The 26,259-nt window shown below is 50.9% G+C and overlaps 1 protein-coding gene across 1 annotated transcript in view; it reads left to right on the forward strand.

Annotated features, from left to right (window-relative positions):
- GALNT10 (polypeptide N-acetylgalactosaminyltransferase 10) overlaps positions 1-26,259 on the forward strand; it is a 214,038-nt gene that overhangs the window by 169,103 nt on the left and 18,676 nt on the right. Inside the window, exons 5-8 of the mRNA XM_059417212.1 lie at positions 499-684; positions 4,691-4,874; positions 9,816-9,933; positions 24,246-24,353. Coding sequence (XP_059273195.1) covers positions 499-684; positions 4,691-4,874; positions 9,816-9,933; positions 24,246-24,353 — 596 coding nt within the window. The remainder of the gene's footprint in view (positions 1-498; positions 685-4,690; positions 4,875-9,815; positions 9,934-24,245; positions 24,354-26,259) is intronic.

The following is a 26,259-nucleotide window of genomic DNA, read 5'->3' on the forward strand; positions in this document are numbered from 1 at the left end:
CCCTAACCCCCAAATCCCCCATGTTGCCTCTCAAATTCTTCATATGACTGGAGTCACGTGGCTATCCCTGAACCAATTACACTGTAGGCAAGAAAATGATAGGCCCTGATTGGTTGGGCCCGTGCCACATGTTCCTGCCCTTTCGGCTCCAGAAGTTGGAGTGAGCTCCTCCTAAGAAGAAGGGGTGGCAGTTTCACAAAGCAACTTCGGAGTACTGTTTCCGGAAAGAGAGGGACTAGGTCCCAGTCATGCTGTGCACCCTCTCATACAGAGGAGCTCTGTGTGTTCCAGGCCCAACACTGTCCCTGGACCACTTTTAGCTTCAGTTTTCCCATGTAGGGCGTACAGGTGTTGATCCTGCGTGTAAGGGCCAACGAGGCACCCAGCGGGAAAGCTGCGTCTAAACTCTAAAGTACAGGCACACGTAAGGGAGGGGTGGCAAGAATGGTCACTAAGCAGCTGTTTTTACCCATCTGTCCCCTTCTGTCCCTCTCACAGAGCACCTGAAGAAGCCACTTGAAGACTACATGGCTCTTTTCCCCAGTGTGAGGATTCTTCGAACCAAGAAACGGGAAGGGCTGATAAGGACCCGAATGCTGGGGGCCTCGGCAGCAACGGGAGATGTGATCACATTCTTAGATTCACACTGTGAGGCCAATGTCAACTGGCTCCCCCCCTTGCTCGGTAAGTGGCCTCCCAAGGCTAGGTAGCCCCAGCTTTCTGCAGGGATCATCCACACGGCTTCCCTTGGCTGCTTGAGATGCAGCCAGCCAGCTCAGGTGCCCCCAGGATGCAGGAATGCCCAAAGAAACCTTAAAAATTCACTCAAGCCCTGTCCCTTCATTTTATAGAGAAGAAAGCTGAGAGGGGAAGTGACTACAGCACACTAACATCTACTTACATGATTGCTTCCCCCAGATCACTTCAAGCTTTATTGGAAAGCAAGCCAAGGCTGTCTATGGTAGGAACCAAACTGTACGGGACATTATCCTAGCAACTTAGAATAGTTAACCTTCACAGTACTGCTACCGAGCCAGGAAACTTGTAAGCATTATCTCCAGTCCTCACAAAACCATGCCAGGTCAGAATTGTAGAAGAATTTGAGTTTCAGAGATACCAGGTGACTCAGTATTGTTCCCTTAGGGTCGTAAGTGTCAAAGTCACCATCTGTCTGGCCCCAAAGTCTGTCCACTCTCACAACACCACACTGCCTTCCCTAAACTCCTTTCCTCTCTAGAGAGTTTCTGTCAGCTATCAGAGAAGGGCTGTGGACAGAGTAGCACGATCCAGCAGCCATCCACCACAGCCTTGCAGACAGAAGGGAGGCATGAGGTTTGGATTCTGGGCGGTGAGGTGCCTCATAGCTGGCTGAGGGAGAGGTCTGAGTTCTGCAGAGCTCAGATTCACTGAAGGCCGTGAGCTGGAGCTAACAGGAGGGCATCGAGGAAATGACCCATTGAGACCGGGAATCAGGTGAGGGACAGGGACAGAGGCAAATCAGAGAAGAGTTGTCAATCTAGAGAGAAGCTGAACTCCTAACACATGGGTGGGTATGCTGTCCACAACAGAGAGCTGGGGACCAAAGGGGACTAAAGTTTAGGGTCAACGTGAGCCTGCATCAGAATCACCTGAAAGACTCCTTAAAACAGAGTGCTAGGGGTGCCTGGGTGGTTCAGTGGGTTAAAGCCTTTGCCTTCAGCTCAGGTCATGATCCCAGGGTCCTGGGATCGAGCCCCAAGTCAGGCTCCCTGCTCAGTGGGGAGCCTGCTTCCTCCTCTCTCTACGCCTGCCTCTCTGCCTACTTGTGATCTCTCTCTGTCAAATAAATAAATAAAAATCTTAAAAAAACAAAACAAACAAACAAACAAAAAAAAAAACCGGAGTGCTGGACCCACCCTAGAGTCTCTGACTTAGGAGATCTAGGGGTATGGCCTGAGAAGCTGCATTTCTAACCAGCTCCCAGGTAGTGCCCACGCTGTTGCTCCAGGGACCACACTTGGAGGGGCCCTGGTTAGGCCACCAAGCAGAGGTGAAAACTGGAAGCAAAACCCACACAGTTCAATTGGATAATCCAGCAAATCTGTTCTCTGACACCGATCAGCGTGGAACCTCGTGCTTCTGACCCCAAGGGTCCAGGATCCCACCGGGTTAGGGAAAGGATGTAGCACAAATTTTCTGGTACACTGTTTATTTAATTAAGTCAAGAGGTGTCTGCATCTGCCTCTCGTTATTGAAAGAGAAAAAGGGAAAGAGGAAGAAAAAAAGCCTCACCATCAATCACCTAATTGACGGTGCTGAAGAAGAACCCATTTGTTGGGTTATCCAGTGACTCATAAAGAAAAGCAAGTAGTGGGGCACGAAGCTGAGCTGGGAGCCTAAATAGCCCTTAACTCTGTTTCTATGGAAATACATGAGGGTAATTGTCATAATCTGCAGAATACATGGAAGAAACATGCTCCCTCTTTTTATTTTTTATTTTTCCGATAGAAACATGAACGGGTGGTATAGAAGTAAAAGTCTGTCCCTGTTCAGATGAGCAGCCCACAGTGCGCATCAGGGCTTTTGTCTCAAAACCGGGAACAGACACTTCCTTGGCGTAGCTCACTCTGCCTTCTGTGGCGATGAGGCATTCCTGAGCCTGAGAAGGGTTCAGTCCCCCCAAAGGAAAGCCACTGTTGATCCTCATTTCCACCACAACTACTCTCCTCATCGTCATCATCATCATCATGATCATCATCATCCACATGGCTCTGCTAGTCCCTTAGCTTTTTAACGACACAGCCACATTTGAATTTGACGGGTATGGGGTAAAGCAGACAGGCCAGGCATTATTATCCACATACAACAAATGAGAGAACTAAAGCACCAAGAGAACGAGGGAGATGCCCAGCTTCTGAGCTTCTTTCTGCAAGCCTGGTCACAGACCATGTCTGCGGCGTGCTGATGGGATGTGCGCATGTGTGAGAGGCTGGCTTGAGCAATGTTGGCCCCACTGTCCCACTCGGTCTTCACAGGGACCCCAGGAGACTGGTGTTGTCTTTCTCCATTTTGTCGGCATGGAAACCAAGGTTCAGAGGCATCAGATAATTATCAAGGTACTGCTGCGCGTAGGTGATGACACCAGGGTCTGGACCTGGGCATTCTGTCCCCCAGCGAGTGCAGCACCCCAGAATACTGTCTGTCCGATGCCACCCTTGACCTACCACCTCCCACAATCAGTCAACCTCCAGCAGAGCCCTGTGTCCTGGGCCCAGAGCCTCGGTAGGAGTGAAATCCCCTGCACGGCCCTGAATAATTGGGAAGGGAAGCACTTCTCTAGATCTTTCCTTGGAGAAGTTTCTTCGACTTCACTAAGCATCACTCGGGAGCCCATTCACCAGGCAGACGCAGGCTCCACCCCCAGAGATTCTGATTCAGTGCAGCTGGGGCAGGGGCAGCCCTGGCGGGCTTGTAAACACAGCGTGGGTGCACTGGCACTGGCAGCCAGAGGACACGCTGCTGAAAGGAGCATTTCTCAATCTGTTTTGATCATGTGCCACAGTTAGAAATACACTGGACATCTCAATCCGGTACTCAAACACACACCCATGCAGCAGGATTAAAACACTTTTCCTGAAGAAGTTATTTTTCTCTTGGAATGCACCCTGACAGTCAGTATTCTTATTTGGTTCATTTTACAGATACACTGAATCAGTTTCATGAACCACCTATGGATCGTGTCTTGCAGCTTAGAAAAAGGCAAGAAAACTCTGTTTGATGAAGCCTGAACCCTAGGCAGCTGCCAGCCTCCACTGGCCCTACAAGGGTCCACTCTCCAAGCCTTGAACTTGACTGCTGGCCCAAGCAGACAGGCCCCTAAGCACAGCCCATTTGCCCCTTATGGCAGATCATCTTCCCCGATCGCTGGCATACCCCAGCTTCTTCGCAGAAGGAACATTGAAGAACAAAGCCAACCAAAGCTTAAAATTCTGGTTGGTAGGTTGAGCAGAGTGAATCAGCTTCTTCCTGACTGAAAGGGGACCATGAAAGGCCATCCAATTAGGGAGCTCACCCGCCATCTTGAATCCCCTAGCCTAGAGAATTCCTGCAGAGCAGAGGTCTGCCAGGACCTCTTGCACGTGTCAGGTCATGAGGGACTCATGACATAGCCCATTCCCTCTTCAGTAGTTGCCACCATTGGAAGAATTGAGCTGAACTCTCACAGGGAGGGCCACTCAGCCACCGACCATAGCTACGAAGTTCTGAGAAACTCTCAGCAACACGTGCCGGGATGCCTAACTACTTTGGGCCACAAGTCAAGGTTAGGACCTGCAAGGTAGAGCCTGACAGGCTAGGACAGGAGGTCTCCCCGAAGAAAATGAGCCTCTCTCCACCATAGTGCCGACCATTACAGGCGACCATGCTGAGCGCCTCTAGCTGTCACGGGTGTCTGGTACTCAGCCACCTGAGACTCGGAGCCCCTTCTCCCTGTTTCACAAAGAACACTGGGGCTCAGAGACATTATTTATGTGGCTCACAGGCAGCACGGGATGGGAGGCCTGGCCCATCTTTCTTAAAGCCTGCGCTCTCCCTTCTTCTTGGGATTCTCAAATTCCAGTGTTCAGAGAATTCACTCAGGGCACATTAAAAATGTGAGTAAGCTGCAGAGTGGGGTCCCGCCTCCCTAACGGGGATATCTTGGCTTCTTCAGACCGTATCGCTCGGAACCGCAAGACCATCGTGTGCCCGATGATTGACGTGATTGACCACGATGACTTCCGGTACGAAACACAGGCGGGGGATGCCATGCGGGGCGCTTTTGACTGGGAGATGTACTATAAGCGGATCCCAATTCCTCCAGAACTGCAGAAAGCTGACCCCAGCGACCCATTTGAGTAAGTACAAGCGACCCAGGCTGGTCCCAGTGGCTGACCCAGTGACCCCTTCCCAACACACCCAACTCAGGATCACCCCCTTCCCCAAGAGTGTGGAACATGGGGACAGGGCCGACATCCCCAACAGGAAGCGCAGCCCCTCCCAGCCTGTCCCAGAGCCTCAGCTCAGGGACCTCCCAGCTGGCCACCTCTTCCTTGTCCACGTCTGTGGTTGGCCAGACGGCCCATAGGGGTGAGCCCAGTGGCTTTGTCCCTTAAGTCTAGTGCACAATCGTAATCCCTGTCAGCAGCACCAGCAGCACAGGCTGAACCCTTGCTAAGTGCCAGCTGAGTGCTGAGCACGTTGTGTGCAGGTCCTCTTTAACCCTCCACAACCACAGGTAGTCAGAATTATTCTCCATCTTGTCCAAGCCGGGGCACAAAGGCTCTAGGGGGTGAGGCAGCTTTCCCAGCTCAAGTGGGTCAAGGCTAGATACGCACGCAGGTCTGTCTGCCTCTGGAGCCGGGTCTCCCATCCTTTAGTTACACCCTCTCGGAAAGATTAGGGAAGTGTTTGGGAAATCGCAGCTTGTCCCATGGTAGAAGTTTGGAGTGTGTGGAGTGGACCTATAATATCCTAGAATGTGAAAGCCAAGGGGGCCACTAGGTAATGGACTACAGCCCCTTGCAGATGGGGAGACTGAGGCCCCAGGGAGGGAGGGTGCAGCTGACTTACACAGTAAGTTAGCAGCCAGACCAGAATTAGAGCCAGGGCCTCTCAGGTGCCCATCCTGTGCTGTCCTGTGGGCCACTCTGGCTCCCCTGCTGGAGGTGTGGAAAAACCTGTGGAAAGCCAATACCCAGCTTCCTGGCTGTATTAGTTTCCTAATTATAAATGATCACAGATTTACTGACTTATTAAAACAACACATATTTATTCTCTTAAAGTTCTGGAGCTCAGATGTCTGAAAAGGAGTCTTCCTAAGCTAAAGTCACTGTATTGGCAGGGCTGTGTCCCCTTTGGATGCTCTAAGTAGGAATCCATTTGCTTGCACTTCCTAGTTTCTAGAGGCTGCTCACTCCTTTGGCTCTTGGTTCCTTTCTCCATCTTCAAAGTCAGCAGCGTAACACCTCCAAGTCTCCCTCTCTCCCCCTCCCCCCTACCCCTCCCTCTCAATCCCTCCCCCCTCCCACTCCTTCTCCCTCCTCCATCCATCTTTCATCATCACATCCCCTTCTCTCACTCTGGCCCTCCTTTCATGTCCGAGGACCCCTGTGATTGCACTGGGACCACCAGGACAATCTCCCCATCTCAGATCCTTCACCTAATTATATTTGCGAAGTCTTTTTGCAAATATGACGTATTCCAGGATTCCAGGAGGTTGGCATTGGCTTCTTTGGGGACCATTATCCTGTGTACCACACCTGCTTAAGCACAGTTTAACCCCAGTGAACCCCAGCTTCCCTGTGCCTCACGCTTCCCATCTGAGAAAGGGGGTCATTACTTGTCCACACACAATCTTCACCAAGGTGCCCTGGGTGGGGTACGGTTCTCCACCTTTGCCTGATGCAGACCCTGTTGCTCACAGAGGACATGAGACATGCCCAAGGTGACATGGGCTACAGAAAACAGACTTTTCGGGGTGACCAGAACCCCTTTTGGCTTGCACTCGTACTGTAAGCTGACTTGTAGGCCCTACATTTGAAATGTGTGTAAAGATGGGTCTCGCATGTTCATCTTCTCAGTGCAGGATGAGGAAAGAGTAAGTCCATTCCCCACAGCTGCTTAGTGGCAGAGACCACCTCTGGTTTCCTCTGGGGCTCTCCCCCGTGTCTCCCAGTAGGCATCAGGCCTGCCCTAGGGCAGTGGCGCTCAACCCTGGTTGCACACTGGTGTCACCTGGGGAGTTTGTCAAACAAACAAACAAACAAAACCCACCAGCCACCCCCAAGCCCAGTTGCACTGGATTCTGGGGCTGGGATTCAGTATCCATGCTCCTTAAAGCCCCAGGGGATGCTGGTGTGCAGCCACAGTTGAGAGCCATTGGCCTAGATGCTTCCTCAGCGACTCTCCACCTGTTGTATCCTGATTCTTTCCAGAAGTGTCTTTTCTGTAACTGTACTTGGACAAAACCCAGGGGGAGGCCACTGGAAAAATCCGGGTCATTTTCTGCACACCCCTCCACGGGGCCAGCCAGCAGGCAGTCTGTAGGCACAGGGCAGTAGGATGATGTTTAAAGGACCCAGGCTTTGGTGGCAGCCCCTGCTGGAACTGAGCCTCTCCACTTAGTGCCTGCCCTTGAGCGGAGAAGGTAGCATTTCTGAATTTCAGATTTCTCCATCTGAAAGGGCGGCTAGGAATAGAGTTTTGTGAGAGTCGGAGATGATGTCGGGAAAGTGGGTGGTAGACACTAAACACAGAGTTGTTGTCATTGTTGCTGAACACAGCAGAAAACAGACGGGGCGGGAGGGGAGGCCTCCCTCTGGAGGCGAGCCTCCGGCATCTAAATGCCTTAAGGCTAATATCCTCCCGGTTCCACAGCAGCTCCTTGGCCTCTGACCCTGGTTTCCACCCAGGCTGATTTCCCTGTACAGAGTCTTGGGTTTGATTTCCCATGAACCACAAGGCTCCAAAACATTCCCTGCCCCTCCAAGGCGGGGTGTTTGCGGCTCCTGCCAAGAAAACCCCAAACCGCACAACAAAGGAAAGTTGATACTAGACACCTTATTTTTCATAATACTGGGTACTTTCAGAAATATAATGGCAATGCGAGCTTGGAAACACAGCTACGCATTCATTGTGCAGACGGGCAGACCAGCCCAGAGGTGTGCTGTCAGCACTGTCCGTATATAATGCGAGCCGCAAAAGTACTTTCAAATTTCCTAGTGACCACATAAAAAAGGTAAAGAGAAGCAGCTAAGATTCATTTTTGTAATATACTCTGCATAACCCAGTATACCTAGAATAGTCTCATTTTAACATGAGACCCACACTTCAAAATTGGGGTTTTTTTTTAAGATTTTCTTTTTAAGTCATCTCACACCCGGCATGGAGTTCAAACTCTCAAGCCCAAGGTCAAGAGTTGCAAGTCCCACTGACTGAGCCAGCCGGGCGCCCCTGAATTTATTAATAAGGCCTTCCCTATTTTTTTTTTCACACTAAGTCTTGGAAATCCAGGGCATATCTTACGCTTCCAACACATCTCAGTTCCAGGTGTTTGGCAGCTGCACATGGCCTGTGGCTGCTGTACCAGGCGACACAGGGTTAAGTGGTTAAACGCTTTGTCTCAGATCCCACCAAAGGTAAAGGAGAGAGGAAGCTGGAGGACTGGCTTTCCGACCCCGATCCCCTGTCCTGGTCACGCATCACCTGCCTCTTAATGGCTCCTGCCTGACAGGAAGAATTGTTTTGTGGCCCTGAGGGGTGTGAGTTCTGGCAAAGATTCAAGATTCAAAACCTTCTTGGTAGCTGTGAAGCCTTGAGCAAGTTACCTGTCTGTGCTCTGGTTTCTATATGCATCAGCAGGGTGAGAAGGACAAGGCCTATCTCAGGAGGTCAACACGAGGAGTAGCCGTCTTATTAAAAAATTAGTTCAGGCAAGCACCTGCCACATTTGAGCCCTCAGTGAATATTCAAGGGGCTCTTCTTTGAAACGAGTCCCTCCTCTGCTGTCAAGGCTCACCTGCTAAGGGAAGCTTGGGAGGCATGTGGGTTAGCTACGTTCTTTTTCAATCAGCCCAATTTCCATGAGCTTGCAGTTCCCAAGGCCAGGAGGTGGTGGGAAGTTGCTGCTGGAATGTTATCTGGTCTGAGGGTTTGGAGTTTTTCAGTGGAGCCTGACAAGGACATGGCAACTCTGAGAGATCTTCCCTCAGCAAATACTGGTAGCCCTCTCAAGGACCAGGCCTGTGAGACACTCTGGGGGGGATGCAGGCGGGCTGCAGTCTGGCATCCCCCTTGGGCTTGGCATGATGCCATGCTGATGTCTTGTTGCCCATGGTGCCCCAATTTATCATCCCTGTGCTCCTGCTCCTGGGGTTTTCCTCTCCAGGGTTCCTTCTTCTCTCTTCACTTCCCACTTGTCCAAACCCACCCGAATGCCACCCCGCAAGCACCCTTCCTTGACTCTTGCCCCAGCCCCCCTCCTCACCTCCCAAGATCTGGAAGCAGACAGTCCCTCCTTTGGTGTTCCCATAGTGCTCTCTGCACCTGCCAGAGGCCCTTGTTACCCCGCACCGATCTTCTGGATCCTACTATCCTGACGAGGCTGCCCACCCATACTAGCATCCCCTGAAGTCCCAGGTCAACTCTGATTTACCTCCACATTCCTCCAGCACCTACAGCTCAGCTGGCACTCAGTGATTAGAGCAATGAGGCAGTGAATGTGTGCAGTTAGCTGTATCCCAATTTAACAGAGAGAACAGAGACTGTGTCTTCTTCTGCAAACTCTCAGCAGAATAGATGTCCAGTGCTGGGCTGACTGAGAATCACCCAAGGAACCTGTCTGAAAACACACAGTCCTAGGCTTCATCCCCCAGGGACTGCTTCATAGGTCTGGAGTAGGGCCCAGCAAGCTGTGTTTTTGTCTTCTAAGAGATTCCACACCCAGACAGGCTTGGAGGGACCTGATTGAGACAACTGAATGCATGGGAGAACCAGAGAGGCATGGCCAATGAAGCTGCAAGGCCCACGTTCCTATGATTTCCTCTCGCAAATAAGGGCTGAAAGGAGCTTTGGATCAGTTCCGTTAAAAGGTAGCATTTAAGAAGGGTTGTTACGGCCAAGATAGAAGACAGCCTGAGCCCTCCCTTGGAAGGGCCTTGGATTCCCCACTAGACATGTGGGCTGCGCTCACAGGGCAGTGTGCCAACACCATCCCGGGGGAGCAGCAGTGTCCGCTCACACTCAGAGCACGCGGCTGGGGCGTTTGGTTTTCACACCACACTCTTCTTCCCTGACAGGTCTCCCGTGATGGCCGGTGGACTGTTCGCTGTGGATCGAAAATGGTTCTGGGAACTGGGCGGGTATGACCCAGGCCTGGAGATCTGGGGAGGGGAGCAGTATGAAATCTCATTCAAGGTGAGCCGCCTTCTTGGATGCCCCCTTCTCCCTGCCGCACCCCTCGGCATTTGTCCTGAGCCTGGAAAGCCTGGACCCTCAGGGTTCTGCAGTTCCTATTGCTCAAGTGAAGAAGTCGGGGGCCATGGGCCACTCCTTGTTGTGTGTGATAGTGGACCTGGGGTGCCATAGACCAGCCTTAACCACGGCTCTTACACTGGCCACTTCTTAGGACAGCAGCGTTAGAATAAGACAGGTCTCACTTCCAGTGAGGATGGTATCATGTCTCCCAGTGAGACACACAGCGAACCAGCTGTGGGAACAGAAACCAGGACAAGCAGGATACACAGGTTTAAGGGAGTCCTGGGCTCTGAGGATGTCTTCTGGCCTCCCAGACCCTGAGGTGGCCTGAGTGCTTCCTGGCCACACCTCTCAGGTTTTCCCTTTTGTATCCATCACTGCTGGAGTGGGCCGTAGAGACCAGTCGTGGTCAAGAGCCCAAGTTGTGGACTTAGAAAACTGTGGTTTCAGATCCCAACTCCACTTCTCAGTGTGGTTTCAAATCCCAGCTCCACTTCTCAGGAGTGATTTGGGCCAAGTTCCATTAGCTTTCTTTCCTCATCTGAAATAAGAGAGTAATGATACTACCTACCGTACAGACCTGTTGTGAAGATTGAATGAAGTAATGTCTTAGAAGTGCTTAACATACAACCTGGGGACACAACCAGCAAGAATTGGTAGAATTTTTTAAAGAACCAGTGAGGGGCGCCTGGGTGGCTCAGTGGGTTAAGCGTCCGACCCTTGGTTTGGGCTCAGGTCATGTTCCCTGGGCCCAGCAGTCAAGCCCCACATCTGGCTCTGTGCTCAGCGGAGAATCTGCTCGAGATTCTTTCCCCGCTCCCCTTCTCCTCCTCCCCCTGCTCCCTTACATGGGGGGGGGGGGTGCATGCACATATTCTGTCTAAAATAATTAAACAACAACAACAAATGTTTAAAAAAAAAAGATTCAGCAAATAAACATTTACCCTACACCAACCCATGTGCTTTAGAAGCTTGGACCATGGTAATAGGGAAATGGTGGGTACTAGTTAGCTACCCACACTTCTAGGGCCACTTTCTCTCCTTCACTTGTGGGATTCCACATTGAGTCAGGTGAAGAAGAGAGGCTTGGCCCCTCTGAGGAAAGGGTTAGCTTATTCTGTGCCTTTGGGGCCGGCCAGGGCCTGCTGCTAACATCCCCGGGAGCCCTGGGAGGGCATATCCCCACCCACAGGGGATGGCCAGTAGCAGCATTGTTGGGAAAACACAACCCCCATGCACCCCCCGCCCCCAGCTTGGGCCCCAACTTTTTATGCAAGAGACCGTTGTCTCAGTGACTGAGACTTAGGTGATGGGGTCACATCCCAGCTCTGCCTCTTCCGACCAGCTGTGTGATCTTGGATAAGGAAGGCTCACCTCTCCGAGCTTCAGTTTCTGCTTCCACAAAATGAGCTTAATGATATTTGAATCCTCGCGGGGCCGAGCAGAAAACTAAATGTGACCATGCTGGTTGGGTGCTCCTGAACAACATCCCAAAGTCTGTTTTCATTCTCGACATCATTACTGTCACTGCGCACACTACTGCTTGAGCCGTTCAGAACCGGGGAACGTAAACCCTTCCTTAGCAAGAAAACAACCTGGAATTCTGCCACATTATTTTGGTTTGAAGGGCAATCTGCGTTTGTTCTACCTCCGGAGTTCTGAGCTGTCTCCGTAAGGGGCCTGGCCCCTAAACTAACAGTCGTGTCCAGGGCTGATAGTCGAAGTATTTAACAGCACCAACCTGGTTGGGTCCAAGCACCAACCAGTCAGAGTGGACGCCAGCTGCAAACAGGTCTGTGTCCCCTCTGATGTGCAACAGCTGGGTTTCAGCCCTGCTCATAGCTGACAGGACACTGTGCCAAGGCCTTCACACGTGCTGGCTTATTTCATCCTCCCAGCATCCCTAGCAGAGTGATGTCATCATTATGCCCATTTCACAGGCAGGGAAGTGGGGCTCAGACCAAGGCCCCACAAAGGTGGAGTAATGGAACCAGGACCTGGCCCCAGGTGTGCAGACTGCAGAGCCCACACTCTGACCTGCCACGTTTCCTAGGCCTCTGTGGAGACAGGAGAGGGAGAGAAGGACACTTGAGAGGAAAACAAGCCTGTGAAGTTGACCACAGTCTTTCCCCCTTTCATCTGTTTTTGCCCCGCTCCTGGGGTTATTCTTAATTTACTGGGATATTCTACAGCCTCTCAGTGAAGTGAATTAATGACAGTCTAAGTAAGAAATAGCAAAGAGGTTTCCTCTCACAGCCAACTCCGATGTGCTCAGGGATAGGGGCTACCCAGCACTGTGTCACTGTGTATTCCAAAGCTGCAGCCAAGCTAATCAGGAAAGGCAGTGATTGATTAGTGATGTCTGCCATGGGTGCAGGCCTAGCAAGTGATGGCACAGATGTCATTCGTTTCATATCCCTAGGCCATGCGGTCTCGTTTCCAAATGTCACATCTTTATGGGTACAGTGAAACCACACACAGGGAATCCAAAGAGTTGTAACCTCACAATTCCTCAATCCAGCAAACAGTCTTGACTTATGAAGTTTCCTACCAAGTGTGTGCCCAGAAATGGGCACACCTGTGTTCTGAGCGCTCACCAGAATGGAAATGGCAGTAGGATAGGAATGTGTGTGTGTTTCACTCACTGCTGTATCCCAGGTCCCTAAAGGATTGCCTGACATAGACAAGGCACTCAATAACTTTGTGTCGGTGTGTCAAACAGAGCCATTGTGTCACTGGCCAGAAACCAACCCCCCTGGTCAAGAAGTCCTGGTTCAGAAACGCCCTCCCTGGAGAAGAGTGAACAGAGAAGGCTTTGCACAAAGGAATTCCTAAACCCAAAAAGACTTCATTCTGTGGGTTTCAAAGACCCATCTAATGATGCTCATCAGGCAATTACAGCAGAACAAATGGCATTTTTCTCCACACAGTTTATTTACAAAAGACTCAGTAATGAAGCCATATTGGAAGTCTCTCACCCGGGAGGGGGAAGGAGGCTGGTTCCTGTTTCATTTGATCCAATTAATGTCTCTCTTCTCGAGGGGAAAGTGTTCTGTGTAATGAGGAGGCGCCCAGGTCTGGAAGGGAGACTGGCCTCCCTCAGTTTTCTCTCTCCTGGCTTGGAGAGTGTGGGTTCCCAGAGCCTGTGATGGCTCATCTCCAGCGCATTGTCCCCCAAGCCCCCGCGGAAGGCCTGCCCGCCAGGCTGAGGGGACAGGAAAGCCCATTCATGTGCCAGAGACACCTCCCTGTGATGCCAGGTGTTCCATTTCAGCCAGAGCGGAACGTTTTGAAAGGGCGGTATTCCCTCTGCTTCATCTCTGCTGAGACCCGTTTTCTTCTTGGTGACAGAGAAAAGAGAATGGTCTGAAAGGCTCGAGTGTATTTTCAGAAATTAAGATAAATTGATATGCGCCATCGGGACTGATGAATTAATACTTTGGCTCCTATTCCAGAGTAGGCCATCTATCCTGATGGGAAAACCCTAGAAGAGGTATTCTGAAGGCTCTGAAATTTCTGGAAGAGTCATTGATTTTTTTTTCTCACTCTCTTTCTCTCAGCCAGGAGAGATTTTGTTTCTAAAAGGCACAGTCAGACGATCAAAGTTCTCCAGGTTTGCAGTTAGAATCTTCCCTGGTCCTAGTGGCTGGTTAAATGTTGAACTCCATAGCCTGCCTGTACCTGCCTCTGTGAGCTGACCCCTGCTTGTCCGTCAAACCTCCCCCTGTCCTCTTGCCCCATTGCCTTAGTCTGCACTCTTAGTTACAGATGACCTAATTCCTAGTCAATCTGATTTCAATGAAAAATCGGAATCAGTTGGCTCACACAGTGGAAATTCCAGGACGGACCTTTCAGGCTTGGCTGGATCCAGGGGACTAATCCATCTCCTCTGGCCTCCATCTCTCTCAGTCCCTTGACTCTGCTTTCATCCGGGCAGGCTTTCTCTTGTGGAAATACCCAGCATCCCACTGGAAAGAGAGTTTGTCTTTCCCATCATTCCTGCAGAAGTCCCCAAGTTGAGTCTCACTGGCCTGCTGGTTCCTTGCCCATCCTGGAGACAGGAAAGTGGGGTTGGGCCGATTCCCCAGAGGAGAGTCCAGGGACTCCATCTAGAAGGAGAATGGATGTGGGGCAGAGCAAACCACAGATGTCCACACAGATGTGTGTGTCCAGCCATATGGAACTACTCACAAGCTCTGTGCTCATATGTCAAGTCATCTTTGGAAGCAAACTGTTCACACTTCTTGAAACGCCTTTCCTTAGTCTGGCCAGCCCACATGCAGCCATACCTGAGCTCCCTGTACTGGCTAGGGTCCACCCCAATGTCAGTCCTGGCTTGGCTCTGGATTCCTCACTCTGACATGACCCAAGGGGTGGCCTGTCTTCCCCACTGGACTGTGAGCTCCCTGGCGGTTATCTCTAGACCCAGGGTCTGGCCCATATTAGGTATTTTAAATAACTGAGTGGCATCAATTCATATCTGACAAAACTTCCTTCGCCCAGACTTATATCACCATCTTTGGGTAACAGTGATATGGTGGGAAGGGTACTCAGCAAGAAGGCAGGGCACTGGTTTCTCATCTTGGCTCTCCATCCATCCATCTGGGGGCCCTAAACCAATTGCTTGACCTCTCTGGCCCTCACTTCCCCGACAGTGCTGTTATAACTTTGCTTCCTATCCCACGAGATAGAATCAAATAAGATGCCGTGGGGAAAGCCCTTGGACTTACACAGGTACAGGGCTGTCTTGGTAGAAGTAGTAGCAGTAGGATGAGCCAGAAGGAGGACAGCCCAGTATCTCTGGGAGGCCACGGTTAGGCTGTCTTCAACTCTGAGATCCAGGAGAAAGGAAGTATCCGCAGGACAATATGTACGAGCCTGCAGGAGAGAGGAGGGCTTTGCAACATGGTAAGTGGATAGCTCGTGGGAATAGCAATTTGGCAAAATCTGTTCCATGCCAAAGCAAGCACATTCTTTGACCTAAAATTCCATACCCAGGAGTTTGTACAAGAGAGACAGCTACAAGGATGAGCAAAGATTTAGGTAGAAGCTATTTATTGAGACCTTACTTAACAATAGGGAACGATGGAAAATGACCCAAATGTACATCCTACAGGTATAAGTAAGTTAGAACACACCTAAACAATGGAGTAGTATAAAAAGTTAGATGCCTCCAAAATTAAGTTTAAACCAAAGTAAAAGATAGTATATATGGAATATGATCTCATGTTTAATGTTTAAAAATATGAGGAAGGCAAACCAGCAAACAAAAACCCAGAGACTCTCCTCAATGCCAAGTAATATTTCCTGGGCACACACACTAGAAATGTGTGGGGCTCCCTGCACAGCACTGTTCACACACTGTCGTTCAGCCTCCATGATACACCCAGGGTGCTGCTCTGATTTTCTTCTTTTTGTAGACGAGGACACTGAGACTCAGGTTAAGTCACTTCCACAGAATCACACAGCTGGAACGGGGAGGCCAGCCCTGCTTGTTGGGACTCAGATGCAGCCTGGCTCTGACCCACAGAGCCATGAAGGGTTCCTGTCCCTCACGGCATCAGGGGTAGGAGAGCTCCAGATGCGGCCATCCCCTTCTACTGATGTGTTTCTGTAACAGTGAATATGTTCATCATAAGTACTTATCACTTCTATAATCAGGAAAAAATTAAGTTGTGTTTTTTTGGTTTTTTTTTAAACTAAGAAGGAAAAAAATGTTAGTTTTTCAGCCCTCCCAGCACCCTTTCACCATATAGACCCCACTGCTGTGTCTGGGCCATTTGCAAGTTCAGGGATGAGGGTTCCCACTGAGGCAGGACTCCAGGGAAGGCAGTGACAGTGAGGAGACCCCAGGAAAGGACTGAACGCCCTGAGCTCAGGAGCGGGGCTCAAGAAGGCAGAGGCAGCAGCCACTACCCTATAGGAGGGAGAGACAGGGACATCCTGAGGCTCCCCTGGGGCAGGCTCATGTTAGCAAGGGAGTAAAGGAATGCCACACGAGGAGACGGGAGACAGCCTTGTTGGAGAGGGAAACCCATCACGTTTGAGTAGAGGCAGGAGCGTCAGAGGGCCTGGCTTTGCTTTGTTGGATATAGCTGTCAAAGCCCAACCCAGTCCCAGGCTGCAGATTTGGGGCAAATTTTCAAGAGGAAAATGCTCAGGTTTTCCTTCTGTAAAACTCACAGCAGCATCAGGAGGATTAAATGGAAGAGTGTGGAAAGAAAGTAGGAGCACCCCCAGAAACTGGTTACAGTCGATGTTGTGACCCAACGTCTTTAGTGGTCCAGTGACTGGGCCAGGGTAACCTCGGCTAGATCCCAGGTATCCTGATCCTGAAGAGCCCCGGGCTCACGTCACTCCCCGTGGTGGGAGAGTGGAGGAAAGGCGGCCCACCTAGAGAGAGGCCACTGTTACAGGCAGCGCCCGGAAGTCAGGTCCAGCCCCCAGGGGAGTTCAGGTGCCGCCCAGGAGGGAGAAATGAGTTCCAGAGACCAGTCCAAGAGGCAGAAGGCAATCCGGGACCGCCATCCAAGCACCTGCATGCCAGCACCTTTCCCTATCTCTCTCCCCTCCCCGTTCCAGCCCCTCTGACTCGGACCAGCTGCGGTGTCGCTGCCAGGCCCCCGGCGCTAGCTCTTTGCTTCAGTGGGTTACCCAGGGATGCCGGGAGCATGCTGGCTGCACATTCCCCCTGCCAGCCACAGGTGCCCAGCCTAAGAGCCGCCTCCTGGAAGCAGGGAGAGCATTCTGCTCATGTCTCTGAGCAGGCCCTTTGAAATCCCATGAACATCTCTGTCTGCGGGGGCCTGCGAATTCCCCCATTCCTCCAGAGACGTGGCTCAGAGGCCCGAGGCCGTCTGTCGTACACGGCTAAGCAACCAGTACACACCTGTCTCTCCACGCCTCTTTCATCACTAAAAATGGCGAGAGCAGCTTCTTCAGAGCTTTGCTGTAAGAACTAAATGGCATGGAATATTTATCTGGCCTAGAGCCAGGCGGAAAGGAGGCATTCAGTGATAGCTGCTCCCATCAGAACCCTTGTGTTACCACACCGTGGGATTAAGTACCTGGCGCGCAGAGTCATGCCTTCTGGGTTCTGGTGCAGGCACGATCAGCTAGTCACTGTGTAGCCTTGGGGAAGTGACCTAACCTCTCTGGACGTAGCTTCGTAGCTATCAGATGGGGATAGAATAATCCTTACTTCATAGTATAGGTGTTAACATCATGTTAGTCAAACGGTGTTAAACTTAGCTCAGGGCTTGGCACATAATAAATGCTTAGTGGCTATTAATGTTGGCACTGTTGCAGCTGAGGTGATGGGGCTACAGGTGCAGGAAGGCAGGAAAGACAGGAGCGGAAAGAGCATGGAGGCTGACGAGACACAGGCCAAAGCCTCGGCTCCAGACCTAGCTCTGGAGCGAACTCTCAGTGAGCCCTTGGACGTCTCCGTTGCCCTTTCTGCTGAAGCTGTATATTCACATCTGTAAGGGCACTAGTAATCCCAAGCTCACAGGGCTGTCTGTGTGAACTCACTAGTACCTTTATCTCGAGGGAGGCTGTCACTATTCCAGTATGTCCTGGTGCTCAGAGTGTGGGCCCCAGACCAGCAGTATCTCAGCATCTGAGAACTTGTTAGAAATGCAAATTCTCAGGCTCCACCCCAGACCTGCTGCGTTAGACACCCTAAGGGTAGGGATCGGCAGTCTATTTTAGCCAGCTTTCCAGGTGATTCTGACGTTCCCAAGGGTGAAAACTGTGGCTGTGATGAATACGCGGGGTCTGGTACAGAGAGCTCAGGCTTGGATGTGGAAGGACAGAGCAGACAGGGAGGCTGCCTGGCGGGTTGGCCAGCACATCCCAGCACCTTCCCCCAGCTATAGACTTGGGTCATTGGGTCCACGCTCGGCAGCGAGTTTCTAGTCCAGTTTTTCCAACAGGGTTTTAGAGCAAGGCTGACCAGTGACTAGGCCATGTGTAAATGAATGAATGAAAGAAGGAAAGGGAGGAAGTGAGTTAGTATGGCTGTATTACTGATGGAAAGAAAGGCAAGGTGCTCCACGGAGCAGAAAAGTGAACGAACGGCATGTTCTCAGCGGCTTCCACAGCCTGAGTACAGGGCATGTAGAGAGGGCCGGAGGCGACTGAGAACAGAGGAACAGGTAGCAGAGAGCCTTGTTTGCAAGCCGGGGTGGGGGAGGGTACGGTTTGTTCTGAGGACAAGACAGGTGCTGATAGGGGGCTTGGCAGAAGACCGTAACAGGGTCAGGACCAGGCTTTAGAAAGATTAAACAGGAGAGGTGCAGACTCCCTGGAGGTCTCAGAGCTGCCTGGTTCTGGGGGAGCCAACCCTGGATTCCACTCTGGGCTCTGCCATTTTTGAGCCGAGGGTCCTTGGATCCCTTGGATGAAGGTGTTTCATCTCCCCAGGCCTTGGGTTCCTCACATGTAGAAGTATAATAGCACCTTCCTCACTGGCTGGTTATGTGAGTGCTCTATTCAAAGTTCGAGTCAAACCTCAGGGACCCTGCATCTTATCTGAATTTCTTTATTAGTTTAAGAAACAAAATCTAATGTAAGGCAACTATCACCCATTTTTTTGCCAACTTGTCTATAAATACCTAAGGATATGGTTCAATTAGTCAAATACTTAATTTATTAATTTATACACATATGCATAAAACTTAAAAACTATACTTAAATTAAATACTTAATTTATTAACTTAGATACACATGTGCTTAAAACTAATATTACATAATATTATTAATATTACGTAAAATATTAACTTAAAAGTAAATTCAGATGGTTTTTAAAAATCAAGTAAAACCAGTTTTTTCCCACTCTGTACCAGCTGCGTCCAGTAACCATCTAAAACTACCATGAGTGAGGTCCTTCCATGCTGGCAAGAGTCCCTGAAACAGCATCCCCTAATATATTCAAAATAACGAGAGCCTCGGAAAAGACGGATGTGACACTGTTTCTTCTTTCCTGAGGGAAGTGCCCGCCAGCTCCCGTGCGCCGCGTACACATTGCTCACAGCCCTGTGCTTCAGGATTACCTCATTTCAGCCTCATCACAACGCCAGAGGGCAAGCACAAAACTTCATCCCATTTCACAGACAGGGAAACTGAGGCTTTCAGACTCCCAAAGCTTGCTTAAGAGCCTGGATTAGACCTCAGTCCTTACTCTAAAACCAAGCTCCTTAACAACCACCCTGGGCACCTTCTGAGCACACAGATGGCAGAATAACCGGGGGTAGTTATTATTATTATTTTCCCCATGTACAACTAAATAGGGTTTGGACTCCCTAGAGGTCCCCAGCCAAAATGCCAAGAGTAGAAGCTGTTTCTGGCTGTCATCTTCTCCTGGCCATCAGCAGGTAGGACAGCCGCCCAGGCCTGGTGGCATCCAGGCAGCCATGTCCTCAACAGAGGGCGCCCCCCCCCCCCCCGACAGGACGGGCCCTTCTGCCATGTGCCCTCTGGGACCTGGTGTGTCTTTCTGATGCATATCACCACTTGTTTCTTTACTCCTCAGTTTAGAAGATAAGAGCAAGTAATTGTCTTTTATAGACACTGTAATGAAGCCTGTCATCACACAAAAGAAGTTTGCTAATAAAATAAATCAAAGCAGCAATGAAAATGAATGGGGAGCAAGCTTTTACAATTAGGTTTGTACTCGTTCTGCAGGGGAGAAAGGCACCAAGAAACGGGCTGATGGTGTAGGGGTGGGAGGGGGCGGTGTTTGCATACCCCTTGTGCTGAGGAGCCCGGCCCCCATAACAGGCAGCCATGTTCCCTGTGGGTGAGGAGGCCAGCGAGGGGCTGGACAGGGAGGGAGGGAAGGAAGCCGACAGAAGAAAGGGGCTGCAAATATGCCATCTCGTTGGTCTATGTGTGTCTGCACCCAAATATGTGGGGTCCCAGCCACATGTGGTCTGGCTGCTACAGGCTGTTCCCCACCCCCTTTGCCACCAGCCAGAGTCTTCTTCTGCTGTTGTTACCTTGGGGAGAGACAAGCACCCTGGGGCAGCCAGGCCCCCAGAGGTGCCCCATGGCTGTACCAGCCACCCTCCCCCGCCGCCAGCCCAGTCATTCTCATCAGCTACAGGATCTGCCACTAAGTTAGAAAAACCTCTTCATGTCTCTGAGTCTCAGTTTTCTCCGTTTCGGAAATCAGGCCACGGGTTAGAAACCATGATGGTGTTGGGCAAAGGGGCAAATGCTGTATGATTTCAAGGTGGTGGTACTTCTCGTTCTTTTGCAAACAGAAATGATGAACATGGTCAAGGCTGCCACGCCCAGGCATCAAACTAAGTGCTTATCACGACTGTCCCATTACACGTGAGCACCCTGGTGAGGTAGTAGTGAGCTGTCACGCCCAGGTCACAGAAGACTGCAGCTCCCGTGAAGCCGCAGTGCCACAGGTGAAGGCCTGGTACCAACCACACTGCTGCACAAGGCAGTGCTGGGAATGGGGAGGGGTGTGTGCTCAGAGCCTTGGGCCATGGCTGTCCTGGGTCTGAGTGGCAGCTGTCTCAGCTGTGAAGGAAGGTGGGAGAGGGCCCTAACGGTACACCAGTGGGGGCCCAGGGCCATAAGCAGAACCACAGGACCTGGGATCAAGACCATCTGTGACCACATCCCACCCAGGGCGAGTCATGACCCCGTTCTGGGCCTTCAGCTTTTGTCATACTCCTGGAGGGAGAGTCCCCTCCAGTCTTGGGATCCTTCCAAATAACCAGCAAACACCACAGAGGTGCTGATCAGTGTGGAAGATGCTAAAGGGACTTGTGAAGAGTTGGGCATGCCCTACACTGGGCCCTTTCAGGCTGTTGGGTGCTCCCAGAGGACTCGGGGGTTGACAGCAGCTTCAGCCAAACAGATCTCTATGTCTAAAGGCAGTTCCCATTCTCTTTCGGCTGTCGGTGGGTCATGGTCAAGGCAGGGAAGCTGAGGCATAAACCCTTCCTCCCAAACCAGGACTCCTTCTGGGCTCCGGACGTCTCAGAATTCTGAGGGTGTTTGGGACAACTCACACCGCTCAGCAGATCAAGGGCATCCTGGTCCTTCAGGAAACTTCAGGCTGTTGGCCACCATGGTCAGGGCCAAAGAAACCAGAGGTCACAGCAAAGAGAAGGATTTGAAGATTGATCATTCTCTACACAAAGGAAGGTTTCCTGCCAGGCAGAGCTGGAGACGCATCCTGGCTAGCTAATGCGAGTTTAATATGGAGTTTGGGGAGCTGGATGCCGGCCTAGTCAACTCTCCAGGAGACGGTCAAAAATAGAGTGGGATAAGGTGTCCCCCACCTGCTCTGCACCACTCTGCCTCCCAAAAGGCAGGGCTAGCCCAGCTATGAGCTGGGCAATATCCGCCAGACAAAAGCATCGCTTCCACATCAGTCATTTTGTATAAAGGAAGAGTTATTGTTATGGGATGCTGGCGCCTGATCAATATCTCCTGCTTTGAAAATAAACTTCTTGGCTTGGCCTTGACATTAATCTACCATCAGGAGCCCATTATCTCAAGACCAATGTTCTGTTCTATTGACTTGCTCAATTTTTTTTTTCTCCCCCAAGATCAGACTATAATTGCATTTCTCCAGGCAGCACTTCCACTAATTGTAGCCCCACACATACAGATCCACTTGCAGGCAGCCTGGGCCACAGTACCTCCAGGGTCATTGGAGACCATGGCTGGCGGAGGCCAATGAGGGACTGAGGACATCCAGGTACCTGAGGTGGAAAAGCAGCCCTTCTAGAGCCTGTGAATTAATTAAGACATGAAGCCAGATCCCCAATATCCCATGGAGCCATTCAAGCTGGAAAATACTCTTGCATAGAATCAGGGTTGCAAATGTTCCCACTCCTGCTCTTCATTCATAAACTGAGGGAACATGGTAATAACATTCATAATAACATACTGAGGGGCACCTGGGTGGCTCTGCTGGTTGAGCAACCAACTCTTGATCTCAGTTCAGGTCTTGATCTCAGGGTCATGAGTTCAAGCCCCAAATTGGGCTCTGGAGGATATATATATATATATATATATATATATATATATATATATATTTCCCCATTCCCAAGTACAGCTGAGCCCTGCCATCACTACAGCATTCACAAAACCGAAGCATGACTGCTTCTTATCTGGAAGAGCCTCCCAGGCCCTCCGTGCACCCTAGCCCATTCTCCAGCTAGGCAGAGTCATCTTAGTTAAATAGAAATTGGATCATATTGTCACCCTCACTGAACACTTTTGGTGAACACTCCTCATTTTGTCATGTGAGACCCTTGTGATGGTCCCTGCTCACCTCTCTGACTTCTGCTCCCATCTCTGCTCCTGCTCCAGGCCTCTGGCTTTCTCTGTTCAGTGATGAAGTCAAGCCTGGCCCTACCTCAGGGCCTTTTCACTTGCTCCTCTCTCCACCTGTTCTCTCACCCCTCAGATCTTTATGTTACTTTTATCTTCTCATTATTTAAGTCTCGTATCTAACATTCCTTTTGAAGTGAAGATTTCCCCGATCTGTGTCACAGAACCTCTCATAGATCCAAACAGTGAGTCTGGCCTCACTTTGGCTCCCTCACAGCACACATCACGGTCTGAAACTGCCTTCCTGTATTAGTTAACTACTGCTGCAGGAAAAGAATACCTCCAAAATGCCCCCCCAGAGCAGCAGTAAGCAGTACCGTGAGCTTTGTGTGGCTCAGGGAGTTGGCAGTGGCTTAGCAGGACAGCTCTGCTCAGGTTTTGTCACGAGGTTGTAGTCAAGGTGTCAGCCAGGGTCACAGGCATCTGAAGGCTGGACAGGGACTGGAGACTCCCTTTCTAAGAGGCTCACCTACGTGGCTGACATGTTGATACAATGAGCAGAAGGCCTCAGCTGCTCCCCATCAGGACTTCTCCACAGAGCCGCCTGAGTGTCCTCAAAGCACGGCTGCTGGGGCTCCCAAGCAGGTGGTCCCAGAGAGGAAGGCAGAAGCCACAGTGTCTTCTATGACCATTGTTTCTAGACTTTTCTGTTGGCTACACGGGTCTGTCCTTATGGGACACATTTGAGAGGGAACCCCTTAAAGGTGCAAATACCAGAAGGCGAGGCTTCCCAGGGGGCCACTCTGGAGCTGGGCACCATACTCACTCTGGGCAGACTCACCCCTGTAGGCACTGAGCACAATGCTTGGCACATAGTGGATACTCTGTACATACTAGTCAGATGTCTGGATGAATCACTGTGGTGCGTGTCCCTGCCGGGATTGTGTGCCAACCGTTGTGCTCAGTAAGCCCTTCACATGGGAGATCTCATCCCCAAGGCTGGCTTCATGTCATCCTCTACACACGAGGAAACTGAGTCTCAGAGAAGTTAAGTACCTTCATCAAAGTCACAAATCCGGTAAGTGTCTGGGCTAGGATTTCAACCCAGGACTGCTGAGGAGGGTCCATTTAGCCCGGGCCCCGCACAGGGTGTGAGTCAAGATACTGATGAATTCCCAAATTGCCATCAGGCCAGCAGAAAGCTCTTGGTGATGCCAGCCCGGTAGGGAACCCCAAGGAGAAACTCGGGATTCCTCTCTGCTGTGCTCCCAGCTGCAGGGCTTAGGAACCCAGACTGCAGAGAAGTCCGTCCAGGGAGCCTGCTGCCTCAGCTCAGGGTGACCCAGCAGGAGGCGTACAGGTCTCAGAGGAGACCCCAGAACCTGATGCCACAGGCAGTGATTATACAGAATCTGCCATCCCTTCCCTCTCATACCTGTGACAGACATCATGAAGTGATCCCCAAAATCTTTCCCACTGAGCCCCCATTGCTGCCTTAGCATTCTCAGCACAGCTCTCCATGCACCTGCACCTGCTCGGAGCTCACGCTCTGGAGTCAGCTGAAGCTGGGTTTAAATTCTGGCTCCCCCACTCACTCACCTCGTGACCTTAGATAAGCCTGTTAGCTTCTCTGAGCCTCGGTTTCTTCTGTAAAATGGAGCGCCGTTACTATCCACCTTGTTGGGTCTCTGATGAGGCTTCGATGCGGTTGTGCATGGAGAGCTTAAACCATAGCGTTTGGCAAAGAGTAAGCACTCAGCGCCGTCAGCTATTTACTGTACCTGTTGTTACTACTGTGTTTTCCTCCTTAGTCTGTGAATGGGGGCTTAGTAGACCGTCCAAGCCTTTCAGTGAATGCATGGGAGGAGGGGACAGTGGCCTTTGGGGGCAATGGTGAATGAGAGGCAGAAATAACGTCTTCTCTGTCCCTTTCCATCCTGCAGGTGTGGATGTGTGGGGGTCGCATGGAAGATATCCCCTGCTCCAGGGTGGGCCATATCTACAGGAAGTACGTCCCCTACAAGGTTCCGGCTGGAGTCAGCCTGGCCCGGGTAAGGTGGTGACTTCCCTCGACAGGGAGGGGGATGGGCGCATCAGCACAGAAGAAACCTCCTGAGACACCTGGGACTTCAAGCCAAGTGACTCGGGTGTGAGGTTGTGCATGCTTCCCCTACCCCCAACTCTGTAGGTGAAACCCAATTTAAAATAACTTATTAAAGCCCTGCTTAACCACTCCTTCGCTGTGACCTTGAGAGGGTTGCTTAACTCCTCCGAGCCTGTGTTTCCTCTTTTGTTCAAAGGAAGCTAATTTTTCACAACTCTCAGCGTTGCCAGAGAATTAAGGAGATGGCACAGTTTCCCCAACTGTGACAGACAAGATGATTTTAGGTGCCAGACATAGGAACATTCTTATTTATATGTGTTTAAATTAATGTGCATTAGAAATTAATATGTATTCGTGTAGCAAACTTGTGATTTTTTTCAGATATGATTACTTAGGATAAAGCTGAAGTAGGTGCAGAGTTAGACCAGGAGTGATTTAAAGAAACCTGTTAGATAAATATTAATACAGGTGGGGTGGTGTGTTGGTGTGTTGGGGAAAGCCTGAGGCGAGGCACTTAAAAGTTCACGGCAGGAGGGCGACGAAAAAAATGTCAGTGTCTCTCTCTTCTCCCCGGCCTTCCCCCACTTTCGCTGCCAAAACTTGTGTGTCAAACTGTTTCATTACCTTAAAATGGTTTGTATTAATTATTGCTCGAATTAAATTGGCCACTGGCTACATATAGAACTGTGTTAGCCAGAGGCTTGTTTGGGGGGTTGGTTTTGTTTGGTTTTGGTTTTGGTTTTGGTTTTGTATTAATGATCTTCCCCTATACCTTAACATTTTAAAATATTAAGTGTCTTGGGCGGTGAGGTGACCACAAAAGAAAAATGGGGCGGGGGAAAGCCCCAGAAGGTAAAGAGGGCCGCAGAGAGGCTTGTGGGAAGCTGGACAGGTAAATAGGTAACTTTCTCAGCTGTGCCTGGTGGAGACCCCTTCCGACAGAGAGACCCCCCTGCCGCGGGAGCCTGTATGGCATCAGTCCGAACAGCCTCCTTGGGCCCAGCCGCCACCTCCCCGTCCCGTGTCACCTGACAGTCGATGCAGTGCAGAACTGTAGGCCAGGTCAGGAAGAGGCCCGGTTCTGCGAGTTACACGGAAGACCGGGCGGCTCCATCCGGCAGCGGGACCCCCCCAGACTCCATCCGCCGGGTGGGAGCTGAGCTGCGGAGGCGGCAGGGTCTGGTTTGGGGCCCGCGTTGGAGAAAAAGAGAGCCAGCAGTGCCCTCTAGTGGTAGAAGATTCCGACGAGAGCCGCATCGGCCCTCGGCACTTTGCAGCGCCCGTGGGGGCACAGCCCACGGGGGCGGGGGCGGTTCTAGATTCAGCGAGAAGGTAGGAATCACGTTTCCTCTGAGATCCCTGGCAAGCCCAGAGAAAGATGCCAGACAGGAAACCAGTGCAAAGTCACTCAGTAAGCCCAAGAGCGCGCGTGCGCGGCTCGCAGCTACTGGGGGTAGTGGGACAGTGGGGACACCTCTGAGCCTGAGCAGGCTCATTTCCAAAGCAGCTTTTGCTTATCTGGTCATTTATAAGATCCACCTGGTTAAAAGGCACCACGATCTCCTGTTTATTGAACCATAGATGAACTCAATGGGTAATAGCTAACTATAGTAGCACATAAAAACTTCCTGTGAGCAAGATATCGTGCAAAGCTTCTTACATATTTATAGAACTTAATTCTCATGTGTTTTTAATCCCTGTTTGAGAGATGAAGAGAGAGAAATGTGGAGACTTTAACTAACTAGAATTCAAGCCCACTTAGGCCTGACCGGTGCCTGGCACAGAGCAATCGTCCTTTAAACAGTGGTTGCTGCTGTTAGTGTTAATGTCTCCATCTGTTAACCAGACTGGGA

Source organism: Mustela nigripes, chromosome 12, assembly GCF_022355385.1.
Source record: "Mustela nigripes isolate SB6536 chromosome 12, MUSNIG.SB6536, whole genome shotgun sequence".
In the NCBI taxonomy this organism is placed as follows: Eukaryota; Metazoa; Chordata; class Mammalia; order Carnivora; family Mustelidae; genus Mustela; species Mustela nigripes.